The sequence below is a fragment of the Diadema antillarum genome, unplaced genomic scaffold (assembly GCF_040938485.1).
Source record: "Diadema antillarum isolate AM-2024a unplaced genomic scaffold, OU_Dant_1.0 seq00000002_RagTag, whole genome shotgun sequence".
NCBI classification, from domain to species: domain Eukaryota; kingdom Metazoa; phylum Echinodermata; class Echinoidea; order Diadematoida; family Diadematidae; genus Diadema; species Diadema antillarum.
In genome coordinates this window covers 237,150-263,875 of record NW_027271124.1, presented here as the reverse complement: position 1 = coordinate 263,875, position 26,726 = coordinate 237,150, and the positions used below count along the sequence as shown (strand labels likewise).

Here is a 26,726-nt window from a genome sequence, read left to right as displayed (position 1 = left end):
CATTCTATTTTTTCCTCTCTTTTTTTATTTTTTTGTGCAATAAATATCGCAAGTTTAAAAAAAGAATATTAATCTGTAAAATGTACATGGGGGGGGGGGTACGTCCATAAAAAACAAGAAAATAAGTTTGCAAGTCATTTAATGTTTTTTTAGGTTGTTGTTGTTGACCGGTAAATTTTCTGTTCGGACCGGCAAAAAATGGTAAAACGGGGCATTTACCGGTCCGACAGAGACAGGCTGGACCGGCAGAAAAAATGGGTTAGTGTGCAGCCCTGCCTAACGTGTGATAAAACTTACAATTTTGAGTACGCGCGAAATGAAAGTGCGTTGCACTGTGGTCTATCATTTGACCTGGGTCAAGTGATAGACCACAGTGCAACACATTTTTATATGGGGCGCGGAGCAAATTTGTTGTTTTGTCATCTACGCACATACGTCATAAAGTAAACTTAGTAGCCTAAGCCCTGAGGATACCCTAAGACAGCTAAAATGGTTTCAGATGTGGAATAACATGGGAATATCTAGGACCCTAGATGTGGAATATAAAGCAAATAATAAATTTTTAGTTTCAGGCAATGATACAAACTATCACTTCCTGGGCGATCTGAATGTGTACGCTATCTTTCCTCAGCTGCGCTTCGGAAAGATAGCTACATCCAGATCGCCTCGGAAGTGATAGTTTGTCCCATCACCTTCACCAACGTTGATTATTTGCTTACTATTAGTAAAGTGGCAGTGTGGTGGGTTGCCATTAGAAGTTGTGACAATTTTCTCTTCCCAGTGAAGTCAAGACATATGAATGAACATTGCTGTGTGCAGAGAGTGACTTTGGGGTTTGACTGTGTGTACAAGGATGAAATGTAAGAAGCTAGTGGAAATGAAACCCAGCAATAAGTGGATGTCATAGGTGTGAGATAAATGCTCCACTATTTTAGCGTCATGCTAAAGAGCTTATTTCTTGTATGGGGTTGAGATCAAACAGATGGAGTAGGCGCTTGGCAACCCAAAGTGACATGTCCTGGTAACGCCATTATCAGGACATCTGTGTATCAGAAGGAGACACTTGTGCATGTGGGACTACCAGATGTCTGATCCAAGGAAAATACATCAACAAAGCTCCTTAAAATGGAATGTCAAGTGCTGTTAATTGAGTAGCCCCCAGGGATTGTACCAACCCCAAATAGATTAACTTGCATTATCAGCCCTCATTTTTTTTTTCAAATGCTGCTCACCCTTATACTTTGTGCATGTCCATAGCAGATGCTGTAGTGTATGACGTATTGCAGTTGGCCATTTCAAGACCACTACTTGAAAATGCTGCGGACATGTATTGTGGTATATAGTACAATATAGTCATCAGTGATAATTGCACTTGAGCAGCACTTTAGGAAATTGCAAGGCATGTCCAGCACCAGGACCATCCTCTACAATGTATGTACAGAAGTGTATACTTATTAAAATGCTTTAATACAATTTTATGTACCTCCAGGAAACTGTCAGTTTCATGAGTATGATGTTTACATACATTTGTATGCACTATGTACAATGTCCTTGATTGCATTAGACTCCCCCTCATATTTTTACATCAACAATGATTAATGTACAATAGCTGCATGTCAGCTTTCCCCAAATTAATTATAGTTTGCAGTCCATGTATCTATAATTTTAAGTCTTAATATTTTCTGTACGATGGTATTCTACCCTGTAGGATTTGTATGACTGTTCATTCTACCCTTTGTGTCAAGTGACGAAGTCTAACCCCTCCCCACCCATCTTCCTATACTTCTTTTCCCCCCTCCCCCATCCTTGTGAAGTGGTCTACCATTGCCCTGTCTTATTAAATATGACAGAGACTTGGACAGGGAAAGAGAGTATGCGTACAGGTACTCGCATATCTTTTTACCAGATTATTGTTGTCCACTCATATTATGCAAGATCCTGCCATCAAGCTGCATGTAGTGCATGTATGTAGGTCCTGTGTTTGCTTGGCAAGCTGATGAAAATACAGTGTGACTACACGTTTTGCTCATCATTGCACCACAAGGGTGTACATCAGCATGTTAGCATATGAGGTAAAAGTATATAAAATGAATAAAGAGGTTTCAATTTGTGTAATGTGACCTGACATTTCTGACATGATTAATTAATCACACACAAATTTAAAGTGAATTAATTCCATCCTACTCCTACATGTATTTCTAACATCTAGTTTTTTTGTCTTATAATGCTCATAACAGGACAGTGCACATATCAAATTGCATTACATGATTGTTGCAAATTATTGCCAAAAAAGAAATAGAAAGGTTTTTTTTTTTTTTTTTTTTTTTTTTTGATGGGACAGAAAATGAGAACTACAGAAGCACTAGTACTTGTGGGTAAGATATGTGACCATGCATCACAAAACCAGCAAAAAGTCGCATGCCATGATTTCACTTGAGGATCCAGTATAGCTAAAATGGGTCGACCAAGTCAATCTTTAGTTTTTCATATTTTCTGAAAGAGCAATTTTTCTTCTACTACATTATTAGAAATTTCAGGATCATATAGGGAAAGGAAAAGCATGTTTTATAACAGTTCTTTTTAGAACACTTTTTATGTGTAGAATAGTAATGCTTAGCTATTATACAAATGTATGTCTTAGGGGCCCTTTTCATTTCTCAAAACCCCCTTTTCTACACACTCTTCACTTTCAAGTCTAATAACTTAATAGGATGATGCTACTGGTTTAAAAGTTGGTACACTGTATCACTCATGGACAGAATGTGTTAATAGGGCTGCTTAATTACAGTTTAATCTGATGATCCCCTTATTGTTGTTGCTATGGAGTCTTACATCCTGTTTTTTGTCCCATTCATGGCACAGAGCATGGCTTGGCAAGATTAGTGCTTGAATAGACCCTGTACTTCCAGCAGGGAGCCACTCTATAGCCACTCTCGATATGTACACTCTCGATATGTACACTGTAGATAGGCTAGGAGAGTCCTTTTGAATTGAGTTATATGTCATTTTAAAGCTTGAAGTCTGCTCTTTCAGAATCTGCTCTTAACTAAAACTCCATGTCTGGCAACTTTTTGTCGGTTTTGAGATGCAGAATCGATAACTTTTGATTCTATGTGTCTCCTGCAATGTTAACTTTGCTGGTTGAAAAAAGTCTGTTGTCATACTGACAGACAGTACATGTAAAGCTATCAATTGTAAAAGCATGCTGTCTTGGCCAGTACTTTATGTTGCCATCTGTCTCTAGAGAACAGTGTATGCTGATGACAGGCCCAACTGGGCTGCAATAAAGTGTGTGCAATCATCACAAGAGCTTCATTTGCAATGTTTTGATTTCCCTGTATATTCCTTTCTTAATGTGTAGATTAACGTAACCGTCAATCAGCTACCAGCTCTGAGGGAGGACTATAGATACAAGTGCCTCTTTGGCGAGGAAATCTTCCCTGCCATAGCTGTGGTAGGATCACAAGTGACCTGTGAAACCCCATCAGGTAGCCAGATTCCTGATATAGCACCTGGTGAATGTAAGTCTTCTTTACCTTTCTTCATCACTTAGCAATATTACTATGAATTAAACAGCTTTTGTACTATGACCTAATAAAAAAAAAAACGAACAAACAAAATGTTAATGGAGAGAGACTCCTTATTATGTTGAAATACATTGATTCCTATTTATCCTCCTCATGAAGACTAGCAAATCCAAAGCAATTCTGGCAAAAGGGCCTGTTCATTAACAAGTATCAATACAGATATGGGTATGTGGGACTAACAATGCAGTGGTCAGAAAGAACAATATTGTAGGTCAGAAAGAACAATATTGTAGGATTGACTGAATAGAGTCATATCTAAGAAAAAAATGAATGTATGAAACATTGCCATTTCTAATGACACTGTTCAGTATAAAAAATAATTCTAAAATTGACAAAGACATGACCACATAATTGTAGAACTCATCACTCGATTAATGTGCTATCATATGGACCATTCAAATATTTCTTTTCCTTCTCTGAGTCATTGCATCTATGGTGCTTTCCATAAAGCTTAATGAGGAAAATAGCTAAAGTGACCCGTAGTACACCTTGTATCTGTGAATATACTTTTTTTTTCCCTTCCCAGATTTGTGTAACTCAAATAAGGGTCACTCACTGTACATGTTGCAGGTAGTTCACAGTTGACTGTATTGAATTTAGAGAACTTCTTCATGTTTTGATGGTCATGACACTCTAATAGTTTTATTTGTTTTTGTTCTTTTTTTCGCATTGATCTATCGCTTCTGTTACACCACATTGGGGGGGGGGGGGGGGGGGGGGAGAAGAAACTTTTTTGATAGGTGTTCTCTTTATTAGCAACATTGTTTGCAAAGATCTGTTCTTGGTCTCAGTTGGAGTTCCTGAATGATAATCTGAGAGAAGCATTCCAGATTACAATTTTCCAAATAAGAAAAAAAAATCAACACAAAACAACAGCAACAATGTCCTCAGTCCTATTTTGCTGTACAACTTCCACATTCATTTTGTTCAGACCAGTACTAGCTTTGATTTACTCCTCCCTGTCACATGCTCAGTATGGTTATGCTTATAAATTGTTTTTTTTCCAACTTAAATCAGGATCTCTTTTTATTTTACATCCCTGATGTTTTTTACAACTACTTTCAAGTCTAATGTTACATTGGCATGCACACATCCGTGTGTTTCCTTCCCTTTTCATTTCATTTTTGTTTTCAAGTTCCTGTTTCATTTTTGCTTCAAATAATGTGCTAGGGTCTCTTACAAAACCATGTACTGTAAAATAATCATATCAGTTTGTTGTGCCTTTTTTTCATGAAAGAATGATGGAGGAACAATAGTGTATGCTTTATATAGAAACTTAAAAATAGTTTCATATCGAAGCTCTGTAAAATCTCTTGTTGGCACTGTACATTATACCTACAACATTGCTGTCATTTCCTTTTCTTTTTTTTAATGTAATATTTACTGAAAAAAATGGTATGCATAACACAGGAGTGTTTTCAGAGTCTGGTTGAAAATATATGGACACTTGATTCCTCTTGAGTAGAACGAGAGCCTATTAAGAAAGCAAAGTCAAACAGTCAAAGAGGATTGCCAGCAGCAAGGGAAAGTACTTTGCAAGCACTTATGATTGATTTCTTCCTTCCTTCAAGTCGTCAGCTGCCCGTGCATTGGCCGCTAACGCAATACAAATTGTATTGCGTTAGCGGCCAATGCACGGGCACCCGACGAAGTGTGCTATTCTACTTCCGGCTGTCCATCGAGTATGACTAGGGATTTCATTTCCCTTTGGCGAGTTTGGAGCTAATGGGGAGTCTTTCTCTTTCAACTCTCTCACGCTCTGCTCTCTTTCTTTCTCTTTCTCTCCAACAGGGCATCATACACATAAAAGTACTCATGAAAAGAAAAATCAAAATGATGGATCTGACTGTTGGCTTTGTGCCATAATTCTTTTCGAGCATATCAGACTACAGCAAGTGGGAGTTAATAGCTTCTGTATCAATTACTGCACAATGATACATAACGTTGTACCTGGGTAGTTTTGATCGTGATATCATTTTTATGCCTCCACAAAGAAACAAAATGGCCTGAAGTTTTTACTTAAATAATTTGTCAGTTGTTCGTATCATCTGGATTCAAGACCACAGTCAATTTTCACATTCTTCGTTGCAGGCTCCTTTGTTGTTCTTGTTTAAACAGTTTGTCCTCTTTTTGCAGCTGACATTAGAGTTCCTTTCAATGAAACACGCTGTAGAAGGTGATGGTATGCCTGAGAAATGAGTGCTCAATAAAGCTACACTAAAGATTTGGAGATGAAGATTGACCTGTTGAATGTACTTTTAAGCAGATTTCTTGAGAACACTAATAATTTTCCAAATCATCTCATTTTCACTTTCAGTTTTGACTCCTCCCCCCCCCCCAAAAAAAAAAAAAAAATAAATAAATAAATAAAAATAAAAATAAAAAAAATAAAAAATATGAAAGTGCTGCCTCTCTGGTCAATATATGACGCTATAATTGCAAGAGACCAAGGGAAATGGTATTCCCAAACAAAGTAAAAAGAGAGTTGCAAGAGAGGTAAGAACTGCACTAAAAGAGCCAGATGGAAAGGGAGGGGGGGGGGGGAGATGGGTTGAGGTTGCCTTTATCATGAGAGTTCATTGTTGTCTTGGAAGTAGTGCATGCATACACAATAAATCCCCCAAAGTTCAGATTATTAGTATCACATTAATGGACGCTAATGGGGCTTCTGTACTTTCCCCGATGAATCTTGTCTTTTTTTTTCTAATACCCGTCTTTCTTCATCCCATCATCAACTGCAGCTGCTGTGACAGTTGCTCTGAGCATCTTCTCCACGGAGACGGGGATATCATTTGTGGAGCGAGACTTCAAATTCTATAACTGCCGGCTCATCTCAAGGTAAAGAGTGCTGCATACAAGCTTATAATAGACATATTTTCAATAGTTAGTGTTAGTTGTGGCATTTAGGAAGCAAACATTTGTACATGTAGGCCTGTAATTAAAATGCCAATTTTTTTACTCAATGTAAAGATAAGCATCCCATTATACAAATTACCAAGAGGTCTGCTGTGGACACGAGCTAGTGAGATTGAGATTGTCAGATCATATTGTTAAAAAGGAATGAAAAAAAGTCATCTAATTCATGCACATGAGCATAATGCTCCGTGATAAATGAATATATTAAGCAGATTATGCAGACTAGGCGTTTTCACATCAGCCCGATAAAAATCCAAGCTCGAGATATTTTTTGCGATCGCAAATTAGCGCGCTATTTCATTTCCTATTCACATCAGCCTGAAGAGAATTAGCCCGAAATTTTTCGAGCTAATTCGACAGCTGAGCATGCGCAAACAGTGTCGGGTATACTAGTAGAGCGCGCTTTAGCGGGTCACACACGCTAGGCATGATGGGATGCATCACGCTAATTTCTTGAGGCAATTTCACGTTATCAAATAGCGCGCTAGTTCGCAAATTATCCCGCTATTTCGGAAATTTCCCAAGTTGGACTCAAGAAATTTTCTCAGTTAGAGCGATAGAATTAGCGTGCTAATTTGCATTCACATTATCAAATAGCGCGCTATTTCGTGATCGAGTTAATTCCTAAGTCAGAAAATAGCGCGTTATTTCGAAACATCGGGCTGATGTGAAAACGCCTACTATGTGGCTTTCAGCATTCTATAACCAGCTGAGCCATTATGATTGACTGTAAAAGGTCTCTTAGTGTCTGTATGATATCTACACAAGTCTATTTGATATTTTATGGGAAGGAAATGTAGAAAATCATGCCACTCTCTGAACTGACTATTATTCGTGTGGTTTTCTGCCTTGATTACATTTTCCTGTGTTCAGTTCCTCCTTGTGAGAAGATAAATACAGTAGCTTTTGTCTTTCCTTATGTGCCATTATTGAGATTACTGACATGATGATGGCTATTGCAAATTATTTGTATCATATTCTATGATAAAATGAATGTTCTTTTTATAGTTTGTTTATATAATGGCTGCTGACCAATATTGCATAAAATCATATTGCATAAAATGATTAAGGAGAGAATGTGCTTCATGCATGTGTGGTAGGCATCTGTGTGTTTATATTGTTTGTGCGTGTGTGTTTGCATGTTGTGGGGTCTTTTTTGCATTTTACTTTACGTACAGATGTTAAGTCTGACAAACAATGCTCTATTAAATTACAATGACAGCAGAGGCAATGTCAGCTGCAGGTGTATTTATATAAAATTTATCTATTCATACATTCAGGTGATGTGACACTTGTTGGTTGGTACAGATCTCATACAGAGATTGCAAAATATATGTTATCGTAATTCTCGGTATCGCCAATACCTTGGTGTTGTGCGATGAGCAGCATTTTAGATGCATTATGGGATAGCTCGGGACAAAGTTGCATCCTGTTTGGCTGCAAATGCATTCAGGTCATTTTCTGTCTTTAATCCAGGGGTAAATTTGTTGAAAATGTCCTTGCTTTCCATCATGTGACCATCACGCTGAAGTCTCTCAGTACTTAGTGAACTGTGACTTTAGTGACCACAAATCAGTAAAATGTAGAAGTTTCAAACTCCTTTTTTTTTAAAGCTTAAATCTGACCGAAGAAAAGAACAGCAACACTAGAAAAGCAGATGAAAATTACATTGAATCTCGTGGGGACTAGCAAATGCAAAAGACTACCGGAAGTGACAATGCTCCCAAGGAATCCCACAGTTCATCTGTGACAGGGCTCTTCAGTGTGCGCAAAATTCTGCACATTGGCAATTACATTGCGGCCGAGAATTAGTATAGCATTGCCCAGCACAAAGTGTTATGGGACTGCTATTGTGAAGAAAGAGGGTTGACATGATGCTGTTGTGAGAACTTGAGACTCAAGAGAATGGAAGGGTTAATCACTGTCTTCTGCCCCTCACTCTATCACCTGAACAGTTGCAGCTCGTGCATGAACAGCAGCTGGGCATGCCATTGGTGTATCTATGGCAATGAATGTACCCATGACAACTCCACTTGCCCAGATGGTGACGTCTCCATATCATCCGACGAGGTGAGTGCGATTTCTTAGCTATTTTCGTGACTGGTTCATGTAGTATCTTTTACTTGGCTTTCTTTTCCTCTTTTTTTTTTGGGGGGGGGGGGGGGGGGGAGGGGGGTGGCTCATTGGAATTGACAGTCAGCAGAATTGATGTCACCCATTTCTTGTGGTTTGCTTAGCTATCATTGTTCACCTTCAACTGAATAGAAAAAGAAAAGAAAGCTATGGTGCTACCCACCCACTCTCCTGCTTGCCTTGGGTAGCATCATTTGCCTTTTTTTCCATCTATGTATTGCATGCTAATATCTGCTAAGAAGGGCACTTGTGTGCTACATGTATATGTATTGGATCCTTTTTTTTTTCTAATTAGGCAGTTTGAAAAAAAAAGGTGTGAATATTGTTTACAACTTCTGCAAGGCAATTTTTTTTTTGTAAACTCCCCATCCCAGTCTCTTTTGTGAGAATCATTGTCATCGTTTGCAGCCGCCACATTGGCAAAATGCCTACCGACGGCAGATGAGGATTGTTGCCCTTCAAGTTTCTTTACCTGAGGTGTATGAAAACTAAAGAAGGGGATAAGATGTCCTCATAAGTACAAGGGAGAAATGTGGTGTCCTTGAATGTCTTGTGAATGCATCATCAACATCTGAGGCCTTCAGTTGGGGGAAGAAAAGGTCACTGCGAGCTGTATGAGACGGCAACTTTCTGTTGCCCTTTCTAAACAATCAGGCATGGTTGATGCTTCCTTTGGACACTTGTGGCTCACAGATTGTTTGTTTGTTTGTTTGTTTGTTCACAGAGCTGAACAGCTCCATTCATAGGCCCATTATCATCAGAAGAGATGGTTACAATAGATTTGACATTTCCATTTACTGGAACAAAAATGTTATGGTGCAAGAGTAAGACAAATTATGTTGAGAGATTTTGCCACCACAAAGCTCATGCAGCAATTGTTTTGGCAGTTTGTGCTTCGTGTGAATGATGCATCAAACAATAGCATGGTTTGCTAGCTGGAGTAATCTAAACATTGAGTGGAAGTCGTGGTTTTCTATGACTAGGATCCACAGTGCACGTTGTATTATCAGCAGTGTTTGTAATGACTTTCGGTAAGTTGCCTAGCAACTTTCACCGTCCTGTCGCAATATTTCATTCACAGTGTTGTTTGATGGCTCTTTAGTTTGCCATAAACGATAAGTTTGTTTGAAACCTTCCCTCTTTGAAAACAAGAACTATGAAGGCAAGTTCGGCTTACTCCCAAAGTTGCTGACCACTCTGTCAATTAAACCTTTATTTTTATGTGAATTTTTATTCAATTCTGGTGTACAAAAATTATTGTACCAGGGTGCTCACTGTTTGCAGTCAAAGGAAAATACCTCCCTCTGTGAGTTTATTACTCTTGTATAAAGATATACACAAGATACAAAACCGATGATGTCTGCAGTGATTATGAGATATTAAATTTGGTTTTAATAATTCACTGACTCACAGTGTGAAAAAGGAATGAGATTCTTTTAATTAGTTTCCTACATTATTTTCTGTGACTGTAAATTTTTGTGTTCTTCTTAGGAGGAATGTTTGATTATTTATTGTTTTCTTCGAATTCACTTGTATTTTATGACAGGGTATGGGCTATCTTTCCAGACTAACTATCTTCAAATACAGACCGATATCCATAAGTTCTTTAACTGGACAACCCAGTACTATCTTCATATTCTAATTTTAATGTCAAATCTTGCACTTCTATCATCCGAGTGTATTTTTAATAACGTGTGTTTGTTTCATGTCTCATATTCTTTGCAAGTTATGTATGCACATCACATCCGTCATTTCCTCCCTTTCTTTTCTTGATTGTGCTCTCTCAAGAGTCCATACATGTATGCCATTGCCCCCTCTCTGTCGCTTGCAAGTGCGGACAGTTTGTGCCTAGAATATTTTGATGAATTGCTGGTCTGGAGGGTTAGTGACTGTATCCCCCAGAGCTCGTTGAGCCCCTGATGATGTTGTGAATGAAGCTTGGTATCTCCTACTAATGCGATCATGGTTGAGTGGGCGACTGTGACCTTGGGGGAGAAAAGAGGTCAAAATGAGGACAGGGTATTCATGTCTAGCGCAGAGAGAAGATGGCAGCTGTTACTACATAGAAACCCTACGGGGTATCTTGTTTTGTTCTGGTTTGTTGTTTATAGGAATAGAGCAAATGGAGTAGCGCATCAATGATGGTTGTGGTCAGGGCGAGTGCCTCATTGAACAGCCAAATATTACAATACCTGATGATGTGATGGAGGTTTCCCTGTGTGTCAGCATAAATAGATCTTAATGTTACACTCATCGAATATCCTCATCGTCCTGGGGCATGCAAAGTCAAGCAGGCACTGAACAGTACCCCACCGCAATTGAGTTATGCCATCAATTGACATTGTCATGAGTCATGGATAATTTTTTTGTGATCGCTGTTGTGAGTGATGTCTGTGTGTGTGTCCGTTCGCTAATGTCTAAATCTTAAACTTGTGTGTTTAGTGAAATGACACATACAGTGTATGCATCCAGGATGATCAAATAGGAATGACAGTCGGGGGGGGGGGGGGGGGGGGGTGTCTTGTGATTGCTCAAATACTGGCGCTGAGGGATTTTACAGTCTGCGTTGTGATCATAAGACACAGAAGGGTCCCATATTGTAATTGTGGCATACCTATCGTACCGTTCATCCTTCCCATTTGAATGCAAATAAAAATTTGAAGAGCATTGTTTCCACAATATCATCGAGGCCACTACCAATGAGTCAGTGCGGTTTCCCTCAGCCACTCTCACTATTTGCAAGTTGCTGACTCAAGCATTCATGTATTCGGCGTGCCTATTTTCATATCATTTATTCAGGGGGAAGAATTGAATTATCAAATTTGCTGCAGCTATAGCTTGAATCACCCAACCAAAATAATGAGTATATTGTTATCATGTTATACTAGAAGAAAATGAGAACAGCTTCTCTATTCCTCTTCTTCTTCCTCTTCTTTTTTTTTTTTTTAGCAACTAGGTTCAAGTGTTACAGTACCCTGGAAATCAAATTTGTGTACAGCTACAATGTAGAATACATAAAAAAGCCTGAATAATTCACCTGTGATAGCCCCTGAAAGTTTACATATCACATTTGAGTTTGCTCTTTAAGGGCTGGTACCGATGTGGGCGCATTCTAGCTAGCCTATAGAAGTATACGCATACATTTTTGAAAAATGATATTGAGATTCTGTATCGATCAGTGATTGAGATACCGATCATAATACCTCATGCACCCGTTGCACATCACTATCGTTCAAGACTTATTTTGAAAAAAAGAAAAAATATTGATAGCATGATCGTTTGATTCAAAGAATCATGTGATCAACTTCCTACCCTATTTCAAGTCTCTTTTTTTTTTTTAATAGGACCTACTCTTTAGAAGCAACATATAAACCCCATAAATAAAGATCAAAGAGACAAAAGCAAATTATGATATTTTGCAGAGGGCATGTCTCAAGTATATTCTACAAAATATAGCAAAACATAATTCGCGGTGTAATAGTACAGCACTTATAGTAAATGCCATGGCTGTCAATGCATGCAGAGTTTGGACACTTCAGTACATAACACAAGTACCAATGTAAACAACCCATTGCTACATTGTTGTTCATGAAATAATATATTGTCACTGTGAATTGATGTGCAGGTCTTTTTAGTAGGAAGTTATGATGTACCTGTTGTAGCTACATTTTCTAAAAGTGTCATTGTCTTAAAACTTTATTTTCTACTGAGAATACTGTAACCATAAGAGCTTGCATGTACATACCTTTGTGCTGAATTATTTAGTCATTCTATTGGCATTCAACAATATACAAAAGTGTCTGTGTGATCAGAGAAATATTTATATTTGTGTAATCTAACGGAACCTTCACAGTTGTGTATTCCTCAAGAACTGCTGTTTGAAATAGTGTCTTTGAAAATTGATGTGTCCGTGTGTTCTAAATTTAATGCATTGACCCATGACCATCCATCACCAGTGAGCTCACTTGGCACATGTATAAATTAACTGTAATTGATGGTATGGCCAGAAGCAATCTTTTATTTCAAGCAGTATAATGTGGCATTCAGTTTGACCCCTATCATATTGAAGGGTTTATCACAGTTGCTAATGTTGATGAATTCGTACAAACCTCACACTATGAAAGGTATTGCTGCTTCTCCTTGTAGGCACACTCTTATTACTTGCTCTCCTGTCAACCTCCCCTTAGGACTTAAAGGGATCATATAGTTTTGGTTGAGACCTAATTTCAGGTTTCTAACATATTTTTTTGTGAGATAATGAGAAGCCTCTTATGAAATATGAAAGAGCATATAATTCCATGAGGAATTCAACATTTATTTGATGAAAATTGGTTTTGAAATGGCTGAGATATCCAAAGCAGAGCGATTCTGATGAGTGTGGGACCCACACTTCATTACGATCGCTTTGTTTTACTTTGTTTTTTGATGTTTCATTCATTCCAAACCCGATTTTCATCAAATAAACTTTGAATTCCTCTTAAAATGGTATGCTCTGTACTATTTCATAAGTGTTTTTTTTCTTGGTATCTCGCAAAAAGTTAAAAGCCCAATTCTCATCTCCACCAATACTGTACTATCCCTTTAAAATGTACAATTTAGTATTGAATATTAATCTACTGTGGCTGCTACTGCTGCTGCTGCTGTTACTGCTATTCCTGTTGCTGTTATCCTTATCATTACTAGAGGTTGTACTTTAACAATCTCTCCATCCATAATCATTAAAGTGATTGCTGATAATGAAACATTCCTGTTTGGCACACATTTTATTAAGCAATATACTGTGTAGGCTTGTACTTCTTTAACTTGGTGTTTTGGCTTCTTCTGTATAGTCTTTTTGGAAAGCAGAAACAAGATTAGATAATGGTAGTTTCTAGAATATCCACTACATGTGGCAAGTCAAATCTTATTTATGATATTACAATGTAGTTGGAACTGCTAACACAATGCCTAATTTTTCAGTTCCATTACATCTCATGAGATACCCACCATGATAGGATCCTACAATTGTACAAGTAGCCATTGTATTCATATGATACACTTGTATTTCATGAATTGCGACTTGTAAGCCAATTTGGAGGATGGTTGACTTGGCGATCGAGAACCATTTTGTCAGGGTGAGAATTATCAACATCAGTTCTTTTCAGAACAAAACTTTCTACGAAGATTTCCGACTGATTTTCAGATGTGAAGACAATATCCAGCAAGTAAAATATATATATAATTTTTTAGTTGTCAATGTGAATATGAATTGGTCAACTTGCAAACTTTCCTAAAATGAAAACACTGCAAAATATATCATGTAGGCCTAAATTACAGGTTGTGATTGCTTTTACATTGTAAATGCACTCTGTGTTTTTCGTGTGTGTGTGTATCTTTGTATGGTAGTTTGTTTGTTTTTAAATAAAATCTTCAAAAAGAAAAAAAGTTTCAGGTGTACCAACAGTTTGTCTTTCTTGGACAACTTTCGGAGATCAATGTTTTACCGTTGACAGAAACTTAATATGTGTAGGAAAAGGGCAAAACCCAGGAGGAGGCTGTGAGGAGAGGCAACAAGGAAGCCTTGGCTTGAATTTCATTCCTCTGGGAATGTGGGGATGCTTCTGGCTGTGTTTGAGGGCTTTTTCAGGAATTTTTATGAGGATAAGTTTACATGTGTTGCATTTTCACATGCATTCGGGATCCGACTAATTTGTCTGAGGTGTGCTCTGAAGAATGGAGATTATGGAAGCATGTCGGCGGCGGGATTGCGCTGCTGTTTTTGTGGCATTGTTTTGGGCAGGGTGTCTTCTGTCAGTCATGCTTGGGTCTGCTGATCACGTAGGGAAGCATTGTTTTCTTCGTTGCACGGAGTGCAGCCTCGGTATTCCTGCACCCATGACGCCCACACACCCAACCGTGACGCACTCGTCCGAACATCATGCTCCACCGCTCCTGCTCGGTATGGTGTTCGTTGACACAGAGGTCGCAGACAGCTAGAGACTTCGGAGATTTGCATTGCATTCCTTTTTCAAGCACTGCAAATACATGTGCCTGCACTGTGTCGTAGATGTTAGTCCTTGGATCATTGGTGCGGTGTAATCCCCAATACCCCAAAATGATTGAAGTAGGAATGTGGCTTTGTATGAAGGGTAATTGTGTAATGATACTCAGGCAAATGTATGCTTAGGTTTAGCATTTGTAATTATGCCTACTCTAAGAACTTGTTTAGGAAAGAAGTCATATAGGCCATAAGCCTATAATGTGTACCTCTCGGGATAACTTTCTTTAACAAATGGTTTAGTGTAGGCCTATAGGCCTACAAGTAGCTGAAAAACAATTTCTGTCATTTCTTGAGAAATCTTCCTTTTCCTTTACTGAAATAAAACATGTTTCAAAGGGGTTAAAGCACATGTTGTAATAGGATTTTCTTGCCCTGAGCACTTCATGCTGTTCTGATCCTGTCAACAGCTACAGTTGTATGTGTTTTAACTTTTGATCGAGAAACAGCACTTGTATCCCAATCCTCTCACCTGTAGCACAGTATATGTACATTTCAAACCAGTCTTCCTTCTATCAAAAGTTTTATTCCTCCCTTTACAAAAGTTTACTGAGAATGCCTTGACTTGATCAGAATGCAAGTATGAACTGAACTGTGGAAGTTTTTGTTAATTAGATAGAAGTGACAAAGAATAGGAATGGCTAGACCAGAACTGGCTGGAATTCATCGTTTTGCAAGCTACATGTACAAGCACTCTTATGGACGAGGAAAGGCAAAGGCAAGCCATTTGCTCACTTCTTTTTCCTTGAGCTTGCACAACTTGTACATTTGAATTTATGAAGCATTTTCTCTTTGTGTGTAGATATACTAGGCCCTATGTATTTATTCTATGTATCTCTATATTTTTATTTTAATAGTCTGCCATTTAGAAGTGAAATACATTTTGTATCGACTTGTCAAAACAATCCATTAATCCTCTTCCCTTTTCTGTTCTCCTTTTGCATATCTTCCTCTTCCTCCTTTTACCCTTGTTTTACACTGCTGAGAATGCCTTCTTCAACTTCTTCCCCTTTATTTTTCTCATTTGATGTCATGATACATTTCTCAAATGTAAGAGTACCTGTACGGCTGATGATAAAGCTATGGCAGATGGCCAGTGAGATGGGCGCACTTTTCTTACAAGTGCTACAGACCATCTAATCCGTTTTTGACGTCTCCTAATGTATAATCCTCGCCTGTAATACCCTCAGAACCTTTTAATACTCGGGGCTGGGTGACTCTGGAGTAGAGAGAGAGATTCCAAGCACATTATGGGGAGATGAGCATTTGTCAGCTCCTCTAAGACCTGATGAGGGAAAGAAAGAATCAGGATCAGGACTATCGTGACTTTGTTTTTAATTATGCTGTTTGTTTCATGTTTTGTTATGGTAGATGGAAACTGATACTGTTTTATGAAGCTTGTGCAATGATAGATGACTTTTTAGTGTCCATCAAGAACCAGAATATTTTTTCTTCCCAAATCTTTTTCGTGAACATGCAGCTGTATCTCAACCAATGATGTTGTATCGTGGGGCATACAACTGTAAGATAAGTACAATAAGAGAGATATCAGAGATTATAGCAAGATGCTGAAGGCTGTATAAAGACAACTTGTTGTGCATATTATGTAGAATAGTTTTTTTTATCACCTATTCATGTATTTAAAAAAAAGAACAGAACAGGGGCTTGCAAAAGAGAATTGTTGATCATATAATAGAGTTCATCTATTACCGCTGTACAGTGTAGATGCCTGCATGTGATTAGGGCTTACAGTGTACTTGTAAACTCTTCCCACATAGCATTTAATGTATATTCTGTGGGGGATCCAGGGAGGACCTCAATGGGCACACGCCCCCCCCCCCTTTTATTTTTTGTTGAAACAAAAGAAATTAAAAAGAAAAAAATTGAGGGGTGTGTGCGCCCCCCCCCCCATTTAATTTTGTAAATGAGCCCCCTCTTTGCGGAATTCCTACAGTGTAGATCCGCCGCTGATAATAGATAGCATTTTGATGCTATCGTGTACATTGTCAGGAATTTGAACAGAGATTATGCAGCTGTCATTTGTATGACGCACCTCTTGACCCCCGGGAAAGGTGCGTCATGGTCGCGTCAAGTACCACCAATTTGATGACGCGTGGTACCGTCACGGGAGCAAAATGTCCGTCACAACACTGACCCATTATGTGCGTCATAGTCGGTCATTTAACCAGAGTGTGTCAAAAGGTTCGTTAATAGGACCGTCATGTAATTTTGCGAGGCTTCTTGCATGGTATCCCTCCGTAACAGAATAAAACAAACTCGCGATCGCGAGCTGGCCGAATTCACCGGCTCCTGAAAACGCGAAAATGACACAATTTTCATTCAGTTTTATTATAACATACTGATACTCACTTCATTCTCGTATGTCTTCTTTTTCTATCTGATGTCAGACTAAAGGTCTTTTCAGAAAGTTTGAGCACAAATTTGCTCCAAAACCACACTACCAAACACGATGTGTGATTAAAATCATCACATACAGCCCGCGGCATCGCGAAGCTCGCTATCCTTCAATCGCATTCACTGTAGTGTAGCATCGACCGTCGACCGTGGAATCTGCAGCAAAACCACGTGCGTGATGTGACCATGTGGTACACGTATACAGTGCAGGCGTACGTACAGAAGACGAGACATGACAGAGGCCAGGCCGCAAAACACATACAAACGATTTATGGAACTACTGAGAGTCTATTAAAACCTATATTAACTTAAAATAGTAAATTCTATTTAAACACTAGCCATGATAAACCATGTACCTAACTTGGGGTTTAATAAGGTTCGTGTTTGAATAGGCAGGGGCTTCAATCAAGCTGTTTTCGAATCGGGGAAGGGGAGGCGGGAGGGAATTAATACGGAAAAAAAAATTACTGTGGCCAGGCCGTAGTTTCGCGAAACTAGATAGTTCGAGCGAGGATCGACATGCCATAGCAACGTGTATACATGTATCAAAACACACGTTTCTATGGGATGTCCCACTGATCTCCGCTCTCAGTGGGATGTCCATGAACTAGGGAACGGTTTTTGAGAAATTCGAAGTCATTCGAAGTTGAAGTGGTTTTTTCCTACGCATATTTATTTATTTCTTTTGTTGTTGTTAATATCTCAAAAATTCGATTTCTTAATTTTTTCAACTGGTATTTGGGAGTCTTGTAATATTTCTGAATATATTCAGAAAGTACGCCTATAGGCGCCTACTGTTTGGATAAACGGTAAACATGCAGTCTACGTTCGATACGAAGAAATCATTACGTCTTTCACGAGGAAAAACATACAAAACAAACAAAAAACACATACGAACGAATGTTGATAGCCAAAACTTTGATAAGTAATAAGCAGTTATGATGAGCGTGAACTGAAATTAATTGTCATGATTTTGCTGTCTAACCAGGTGATGACTGCATCTCATTGAACCTACTCGTAGTGAATTTCTCTGGGCATACGAGACCTTTTAAGTATTTCTGTGATTGCATTTTTAATTGACTGATTAATCGATTTTTTTTTATTGTTCAGGGAACATAAGATATTCGATCAAGTACACTATATTCGACTGTTTGATGTTTCCTACTATGCGCCAAAAGAAAGGGTATAGAAATAGAATCACGATATCTTTGCAATGATTCCTTTAATTCAACTAATGAGCTGGTTCTTCGATCGATATTTCCAGGATAATTTACACGCTGTTTATTCCAGTGCGCGCATTCTTTCGTCTGGCACGCACCTGGGTGTGGCACCTGCTTTTGTGGAAATTTCCACAAGGGGAGAGGGGTGGGGTGTCAAGTTTCTTCGAGCCGAAGAGACTGCATGTAAAACAATCTCTTCGCTCTAATTTATTGTCATTCGTGCTTTCCCTTATTCTTTGCTGATATTGAACATTTAGATTTAACTGAACGAAGGTTGGTAGCATGTGGTTCTATTTTGTTGTGAGGTGTATGTAATTTCTTTTTTTATCATTCTTGGGAAGGAAAAGAATTAAGAGTAAGGGGGAAAAAAGAATAAGAGGGAAAGTGAAATGAAACGAACGGCACGTACGCTCAGCATTCAGAGTAAGCCGTCTTTTTACACCAGCATAGTTATCATCATCACCATCAGACATCACTCAGACCATTTTAGCTTTTTCCTATCAACATTAAGAAACACGCATAGTCCCTCGAGGTAAACACCTCGGAAAATGATAACAAATACAAAGTATCAATACCTCCCAACAACACAAATATTTAGAAAAGACAACACACAGCACACTAAAGCGGCTGGTATCAAACTTCGTCGCTTCGAGTCGAAAAAGTATTGCAGCAAAGCGGAGAAATCGCCGTTACGAAAATAGCAGTGCGAGGCACTTGAAAAAATTACGTCAAATACTTCAAAGTATAAAGGGAACGGATAAAGTGATATAAAATGGAAGAAATCGTACCAAACGAGGTGTGAGAAACGACAGTGGAGAACGGTATTAAAGTTTAGTAGTAGTAGGCTTTAATAGGCCCTAACTACACGCAGCCGCTGTCGCTCGTGCTCTGCACAGCGGTCTGGTCAGGCTAGCTTAGGCCCTAGAAAAGTTTACAGCACCGAAAGCTACGCGAAAATAAATACACATTGGAAACTCGGTATTGCGACGAGATCCTTAGGATCAAGTCAATAAACGATAAAAAACAAAGGAAATAAATTCATTTTGACCGGAAAATAGTTTGTTATAAGTATTCTGTTATATGAGATCTCCTTTGATAGGCCTAGAAATACATCGAGTTTCCACGATACTCTGGGAAAGAAAGTTCGAACGCTTTTCACCTGCACATACTGCAGAGCACATCAATACACGAACAGAAACTCACCTCTTCCTTGCAGAAAAATGATGCAATAACGTTACAAAAACACACACACAGCACTCTAAAAATCATTTCGTACATGGGAGGCAAGGGACAAGCGGATGAAGAAGAAGAAAAAAAGAGAAAAAGAAGCAGACATTGCACAACGGAACGCTTCTACCCCGACTCAAATCGAAACAGGGTACTGTAGTGTAGTGGCAGCTGGCTACAGTGTGCAGCTAAGCTACTATACTCACGCTCCCCAGCCGCCCACACATGGGGATACAGTACCACGGCGATCGATGTAAACATCCAGGGTCCGTAGGCGACAGGGATTCACGCGCGCGAAGTCCCGTTCGGTGTACACAGTTCGCAGGCAGCGAATTGCGTGAGCGCACACTTTTCTATGATCATTCAGAGCTCTGCAGCATTCCAGTCTGGTACGTACCGCGAATAACATGTGCGTCAAGGGTCAGTCATTTTCACGAAGAGGTGCGTCACCATTTTGACTGGTTAATGCGTCAATGTCTCATAAAGGTGTGTCACTTTTTGTGACGGAGGGTACGTCATGGTACCTAAAAGGTATGACGCACATTGGTACTTTGACGCACCTATCCCGGGGGTCAAGAGGTGCGTCATACAAATGACAGCTGCATTATGGGATACATGAAAAAACTATTAAAAAAAAAACAATCAAATCAGGGTTTTCAGTTAATAAATGTGAATTATTGTGACAGTGCCCATTTCTCTTCATATTTTTACCCAATATGTGGGTTTTGCTGCACTACTTGTATCCATCACAGCATCATCTTCTGGGCATATCCTATGTAAAAGACTCTACCTTTGACACTGTTCAACATGCCATGCTTTGATGTTTTTAATTCCAGTGCTCTGTGATATGAAGTCAATTCAAAAGCTGCAGCTGCAGCATACAGCCGTATGCAGAGCACTATTGAGCTCCATTTCTAATGATATGGTATAATATTAACCCGTTCAGGACTAGTCCCGAGTATATTCGGGCAAGCGTCTATGGGAAATATGTGTTGTAGCAAAATCAAACCGTCCTCAACGGGTTAAGAGTAGCATCACGCTAAAGAGCTTATGACACCAAGGAAAATCAAGTTCTTCTGACCAGTATTTCCAGACCTATTGAGCTTTTGCTTGATGAATTTACGTAAAATCATATGGGTGTTGTAACGGTAGGAATACGAGTGGATATATTGGAAATAGGGGCAATGGTAGTGGTATCATTGTAATAGTGGTAGAACCATAAGTATTATTAGTGGTACTGTAGTTGTAGTATTAGTAGTAGTGGTAATAGTAGTAATAGTAGTAGCCGCAGCAGCAGCAGTGGAAGGAGTACAATAGCAGTAGGTGGTCCAGTGCATTTTTTATTCTCCTTTAAAGATCTGTTAGTTCCTTGGCTGCGGTTTCTCTTGTGTGGTGTTTCGTAATTTGAAAGCAAATAGGCCCTACATGTACACCGCAAAATACAGTGGTACAATTGACGTACTCCATGTGTATACATGTATTTCGGGTTGTTACAGCATAATTCCAACTTCACCCAAAATATGCATGCAAGATTTGAGCCTAAATCGTGCTAGAATTTCACTGCTTGTACAGCAGTGTACGAGGTACACAGTAGGCCTATTTTTCAAGTGACCTAACACACTTTGTGTCTTTTCCCATTGGAAATATGCGCATGTGCAATGCTTTCAGAAATACTGCAGTATTTTGTGAATGAGATCAATACCAAGAGAATTTACGCAGTATCTGTTACTGTGTTATTTACCCAATGAGAACAGTGCCAACAAATCACCATGGTATTAAATACCATGGCAATGCTATTGTAAAGGCATCTATACATGTGTGAAGCTGTTGTTTTGGCCCTGTTTTATCAAAAGATATAATCAATTTTAAATTTCCTTAACACACAGACTGCCATAGACTTATGATAGAAATCGACTTTATAATCAATTTAACTCTTCATAAAACAGGGCCCTGGTGACACAACATTTGCTCCTGCAACAATTGCTCCAGTCTTATTTTCTCCAAGGACTTTGGGATAGGGTTAGGGATGTGATAGGGTTTTAGGTTTAGTTTGACGTGAGGATTACCAGTAGGGTTAGGGTTATGTTTGTGGTTAGAATTTCTGTTTGGCTTTAGTGTGCAGATATTTCATGGTAGCAGTTGTCACAGGAACAAAGTAATGCAAATGTCATGGAACTGTTGTTTCTGAAGTGAGAACTTTGTGTGGAGATCAAAGCCTTGGTACACCTGCCCAGTGGTTTTGCCATTATATTCACCAGTTCATCGAGTGATTGATGACTTGTTGAGGTTATTCTACCGTATCAGGCCAAGGTAATGTACAATGTATGTCTAGCGCGACATGGGCAGAGTAGTCTCTAGGCCAGCTGTGTGCAAGTTTACAGGATGTGCAAACATTGGTGTCTGGTGGTGTGGTATCAGAAGGCTAAATGCATTGCGCTATTAGGAGATGTTTGCTAGTCAGTAGGTGTAAACTTGGGGAAGACTGATCGCTTCTGAGGATAGTCTGGCATTATGTGTATGGCTAATAAATCTTTTGGTCTCTAGGTTATGTTCTTGTGAAATGCATTAAGAAATTACAGAAGGGAAAAGGGACCCCTTTGAATCTAATTTCAGTCATTTTTGTCCCTACAGTGGCTCCCTCACGGGAATGCTACACCAACTGGTACTTACAGCTTGTACTATGTGTGTTTGTCTGTCTGTTTGTGTGTATGATATGTGGAAGTGTATATATGGGGCAAGTGAAGACAGAAAGAAAGGGGAAGAAAAGGAGCAAGTAAGAAATTTGCCATCACCATGAATCAGTGTAACAATTATCCCTGTCACGTTTGCTGCAGCCTGGTTTGTACCTACTAAAGGGCTTTTGCTTAGTCCCGTACCAACGGTGGGGCTAAGGGGGGGCCTTAGCCCCACCGTTGGTACGGGACTATCCTTAGCCCACTTTCTGTTTACACTCGTTTTTGCCAAAGTGGGCTAGCCCCACCGATAGTCCGGTACTGCCTGGCCCTGCAAAATAGCAGGGTTAGCACCACAATTGCGGTGCTAGCACCGCAATTGCAGTGCCAAGCAAGTGAGTGTAAACAGAACGAAAAAATAATCCTGGTCTAAGCGACAGAGACGAAGTCCGACCCCCACTGACCAATCGGAAACGAGGTAATCAAGTGCTGCGGGTGCGTGCGTGTACGTGTACAGTACACAGCGTAATCATGAATATTCATGTGGTTTGGAAAGTCCGGGGCCAAGAAATACAAGTGTAAAAAGGTCAGTTTTCTCCTTAGCCCCGGACAAGAGATAGTACGGGACTAATTGGCGAGTGTAAAAAGCTGAAAAAATTGGTACGGGACTAACGATAGTCCTGGGTCAGAGAAAGTCCGGGGTTAAGAAGCACAAGTGTAAAAAGGGCTTGATACATCTATCTAAGTAGTCCTATGCTGCAGTAGCATCTTCATACAAACTCTTGTTTTATTGGGAAGGGGGAGGGGGATTTCTATGTAGAATATAAATGTAAACATTTAGTCGCTAGAGGTCAGGTTCCCACATGGACTGACAAAACTGTCAGAGTTTTGTCAGTTCATCACGTAACATACGTTTAGCACCAACTCTAGAAATGGTAAACGCAGTGTTCAATAGAATGTAAAAGGGCTGAGGATATCTGTTTTAAAATCAATACCAGGCCATTCGAAAAACTCCTAATTTTCAATAAATAGTCATCATCTCACCTTCTGTATGTGATATACATACACGTACATGTAGGGCCTACATGTAGATGTCAGTCCAGCGTTACTTATCTATTTTGGGCATAATGCCGCCCCAAAAATTTCATGTTGGCATAAATTCTAATACATTACTTGTTTAAACTTATATCCAATTTTGGGGCAAAGTTATCTCTTATTCAAGTGCTCTCAAAGATCATATTGTCTTGAGTGGTAATGCACATTGTGTCTTGAGTGGTAACGCACATTGGAACAAGAATGGGAATGACCTGACATCCCTGAAATTGACCCTTGTACTTTGGAAATCCCCAGTTGGTTGTATCAAGGAGGTACTACTAGTACCTCCTTGGTTGTATACAGTTGTGTAGTGTAATATGACAACCTACCAAGCAATCATTCACAGTGTTGGCTTCATGGTCATATTTAAGTGTGGGCTAGAAAAGAAAGGTGGCTTGAAAACAATGTAATTGATACAAAGTTGCAGGTAGTCATCAAATATTAAAATGTGTCAACAGATGAAGATGAGATGTACAGTGAATGTGATGTGAGATGTGCAGTCATGCAGAGGGTAGCTATTCCCACCTTCCCCACCCAAAGAAAATTACCTTGCTACAACACTGTCTTTTGTGTGCTGATCTATTAAAATAAGGTTGGCAGGGCCAGATAGCATTTTCAGCTGTTTTGCCTGTGATTGCTTCAATAATAATGATACATGTACATCATGAACACTATGCGTGCAGTGCCACTGTGCAGTGATGTTATATGAAATATCAAACAAGCCTTTTAGTGCAGGTTTTATTTCATTATGATTACAGTGCTAGCAGAGACGCTGCATGCTTCAATGAATGCATTCTACAATGCACACTGTAAACATGAAATATTTCGCAACGTGGAAATCTTTTTGTAATTCACACTCTACAGAAATATTGCAAGTAGCGTTAGAGGCTATTTGATTGTGCACAAAATGTCCTTCTCTGCTTATTGTACCCTTGCTGTTAAAGGGATGGTATGATATATTAGTTGAGCTGAGGATTCAGCTTAAAATATTTTGCAAGATATTTAGAAACCACTCTATGAAATGTTAAAGAGCATACAATTCTATGGGGAATTGAAAGTTTATTTGATGAAAATTGGTTTTGAAATGACTGAGATATCCTAAAACAACGTAAAACAAAGTGATCCTAATAAAAGTCATGGCCTGTTGTGTTTTATTAGGATCACTTTGTATGGATATCTCAGCCATTTCAATACTAATTTTCATCAAATAAACTTTGAATTCCTCCAAGAATTATAGGTATGTTTTTTCATATTTCGTAAGAGGATTCTCATTATCTCACAAACACACACACACACACACACACACACACACACACACACACACACACAAAGTTAGAAACCTGCAGCCCCATCTAAACCGTAACTGTATCATCCCTTCATATTCCCACAAATGAGCCCAGCAAGCAGAATTACTTTACAAGTTTCTGTTTTTTACTGTGGGTAAAGTGTATCACCATAAGAACCTTTTATCCTCATCTTCAGTATGATGTAAGTATGCACTTTTTTAGTGGGTTATGCCGAGTCTTAAATTGAATCTGACTCAATGGAGGATTATATTATAACCAATGAGAAGTGTACAGGACCGCTGAGATTCATACATAATCTCGTGCCCTGATGTTAGTGTGTGTGTGTGTGTGTGTTTTGTTTTTTGTTTTTAAATACATAATCTAATCCACAATTATTTTTTTTTGTAATTAGTTTTTGTGCTTGTGAGCTGCTTGGAGGCTACATTTGTTCAGCAAACTTCACTTGGTGTATAATATGATTTCATTTAAATGGATAGAAGATGCATGGTATATAATTCCAGACTATTTCAGTACTTCATTTTATGGCTTCTGGATCTGTTGGCTTCATTTTTACATAAATCAGGCCTGTGCGTACAAGTTAGTAGCTCAGCGGCATGTGTCTGTTCCCAACATTTAGGCCTACTCCACTGTCTTGTTGTGTAACTGTCTTCATCAGCACTTCTTTTTGAAGAAGTGGTAGAAGATTGTGTAGAGCAGCGTTCATGCTGTGTTTGTCCAATATTGTCCTTCCCACGTTTCCTGTACCGGATCAATTTACATTGATCCCCAGTGTTCAAGGCTCAACAAAGCATAGATTCTAGTGTGCGGTGTTGTGGTTATGTAAACAGGGTCTAGGTTTCAAGAATAAATTGAACTTTCTGTACCTACATAGTGTACTCAGAGGTAAGCCGCTTCCTACTGCCTCACAAATATATATTTGTATGCACAAACATATAGACATACACACACACACACACACACACACACACACACACACACACACACACACACGAACATGTGCAAATGCATGTAAATATGTACAGGTACTGTACAATGTACGTGTCTGTAGGGAATACCAGCTGACCATCCAGTCCTGTCATTACAAATTTCATAAAAGATTTGTCCAAATTCAATCAATCAGAGGGGCCCCAGGTCTGCTGATGATATTTCCCCAATCTCTTGTGCTTTGTTTATATAATAGCAAAAGTCAAGTCCGACCACAGATTTCTGGGGATGGTGCACTGTACCACCGTCCTGGCACAGCAAGCATAAAATAAGGACCATAAACAAAACGGCCCATTAATAACAAACTTGATACATGTCTCCACTTATCACCTGCTAATCAATTAGATTGAGTAGCCGGTCATGACAGACTGAAATGAGGGGGATGCTGCCTGTGGTTTGCCGCTGCGTGTACCGAAGAGCTGGGCAAGTGGCCATACTCCTAGCCTCAATGTATTCCTGTCACATATTCTTGTCACATGTCTCATCCCTACATATGATGCTCGGTCACGATGACTGTTGTGGGTGAATAGGCAGAGAAGGTTCCTCAGCTTAAAGGGATGATATAGTTTTGGTCGGGATGGGATTTAGATTTTCACTTTTGCAAGATAATTAAAAACCACGTATTTGAAATATTAAAAAGCATGCAATTCTAGAAGGAATTGAAAATTTATTTGACGAAAATCAGTTTTGAAATGGCTGAGATATGTGTCCAGAAACAGAGTAAAACAAAGTGGTCCTAATAAAAGGTGGGTCCTAACTTTCATAAGGACCGCTTTGTTTTGCTTTGTTTTTGGATTTCTCAGCCATTTCAAAACCAATTTTCATGAAATAAAATTTCAGTTCCTGTTATTAATGATATGCTCAATATTTCATATAAGTGGTCTCCAATTATCTTACATAGAATTAAAATTTGAATCCCCCATATCAACCAAAACTATGCCATCCCTTTTGAAATCCCTCTCTCTCTTGTAATCCTCTCCATGTTTGTACGTATAATGTACATGTAGGTTTGTTTGTTTGTTTGTTTTATCTCTTTTAACAACTCTGAAAATTGCACTTGATGTGAGACTCTGAAGGCATCAAACAATAGCCTACTTTGCTTTCCAAGAAAAGCAGTATCAATGTTTCGGTCA

General features: G+C 39.0%; 1 protein-coding gene across 1 annotated transcript in view; it reads left to right on the top strand.

Moving 5' to 3' along the window:
• LOC139724891 (plexin-A4-like) overlaps positions 1 to 26,726 on the top strand; it is a 110,517-nt gene that overhangs the window by 34,759 nt on the left and 49,032 nt on the right. Inside the window, exons 7-9 of the mRNA XM_071636014.1 lie at positions 3,362 to 3,521; positions 6,329 to 6,425; positions 8,459 to 8,573. Coding sequence (XP_071492115.1) covers positions 3,362 to 3,521; positions 6,329 to 6,425; positions 8,459 to 8,573 — 372 coding nt within the window. The remainder of the gene's footprint in view (positions 1 to 3,361; positions 3,522 to 6,328; positions 6,426 to 8,458; positions 8,574 to 26,726) is intronic.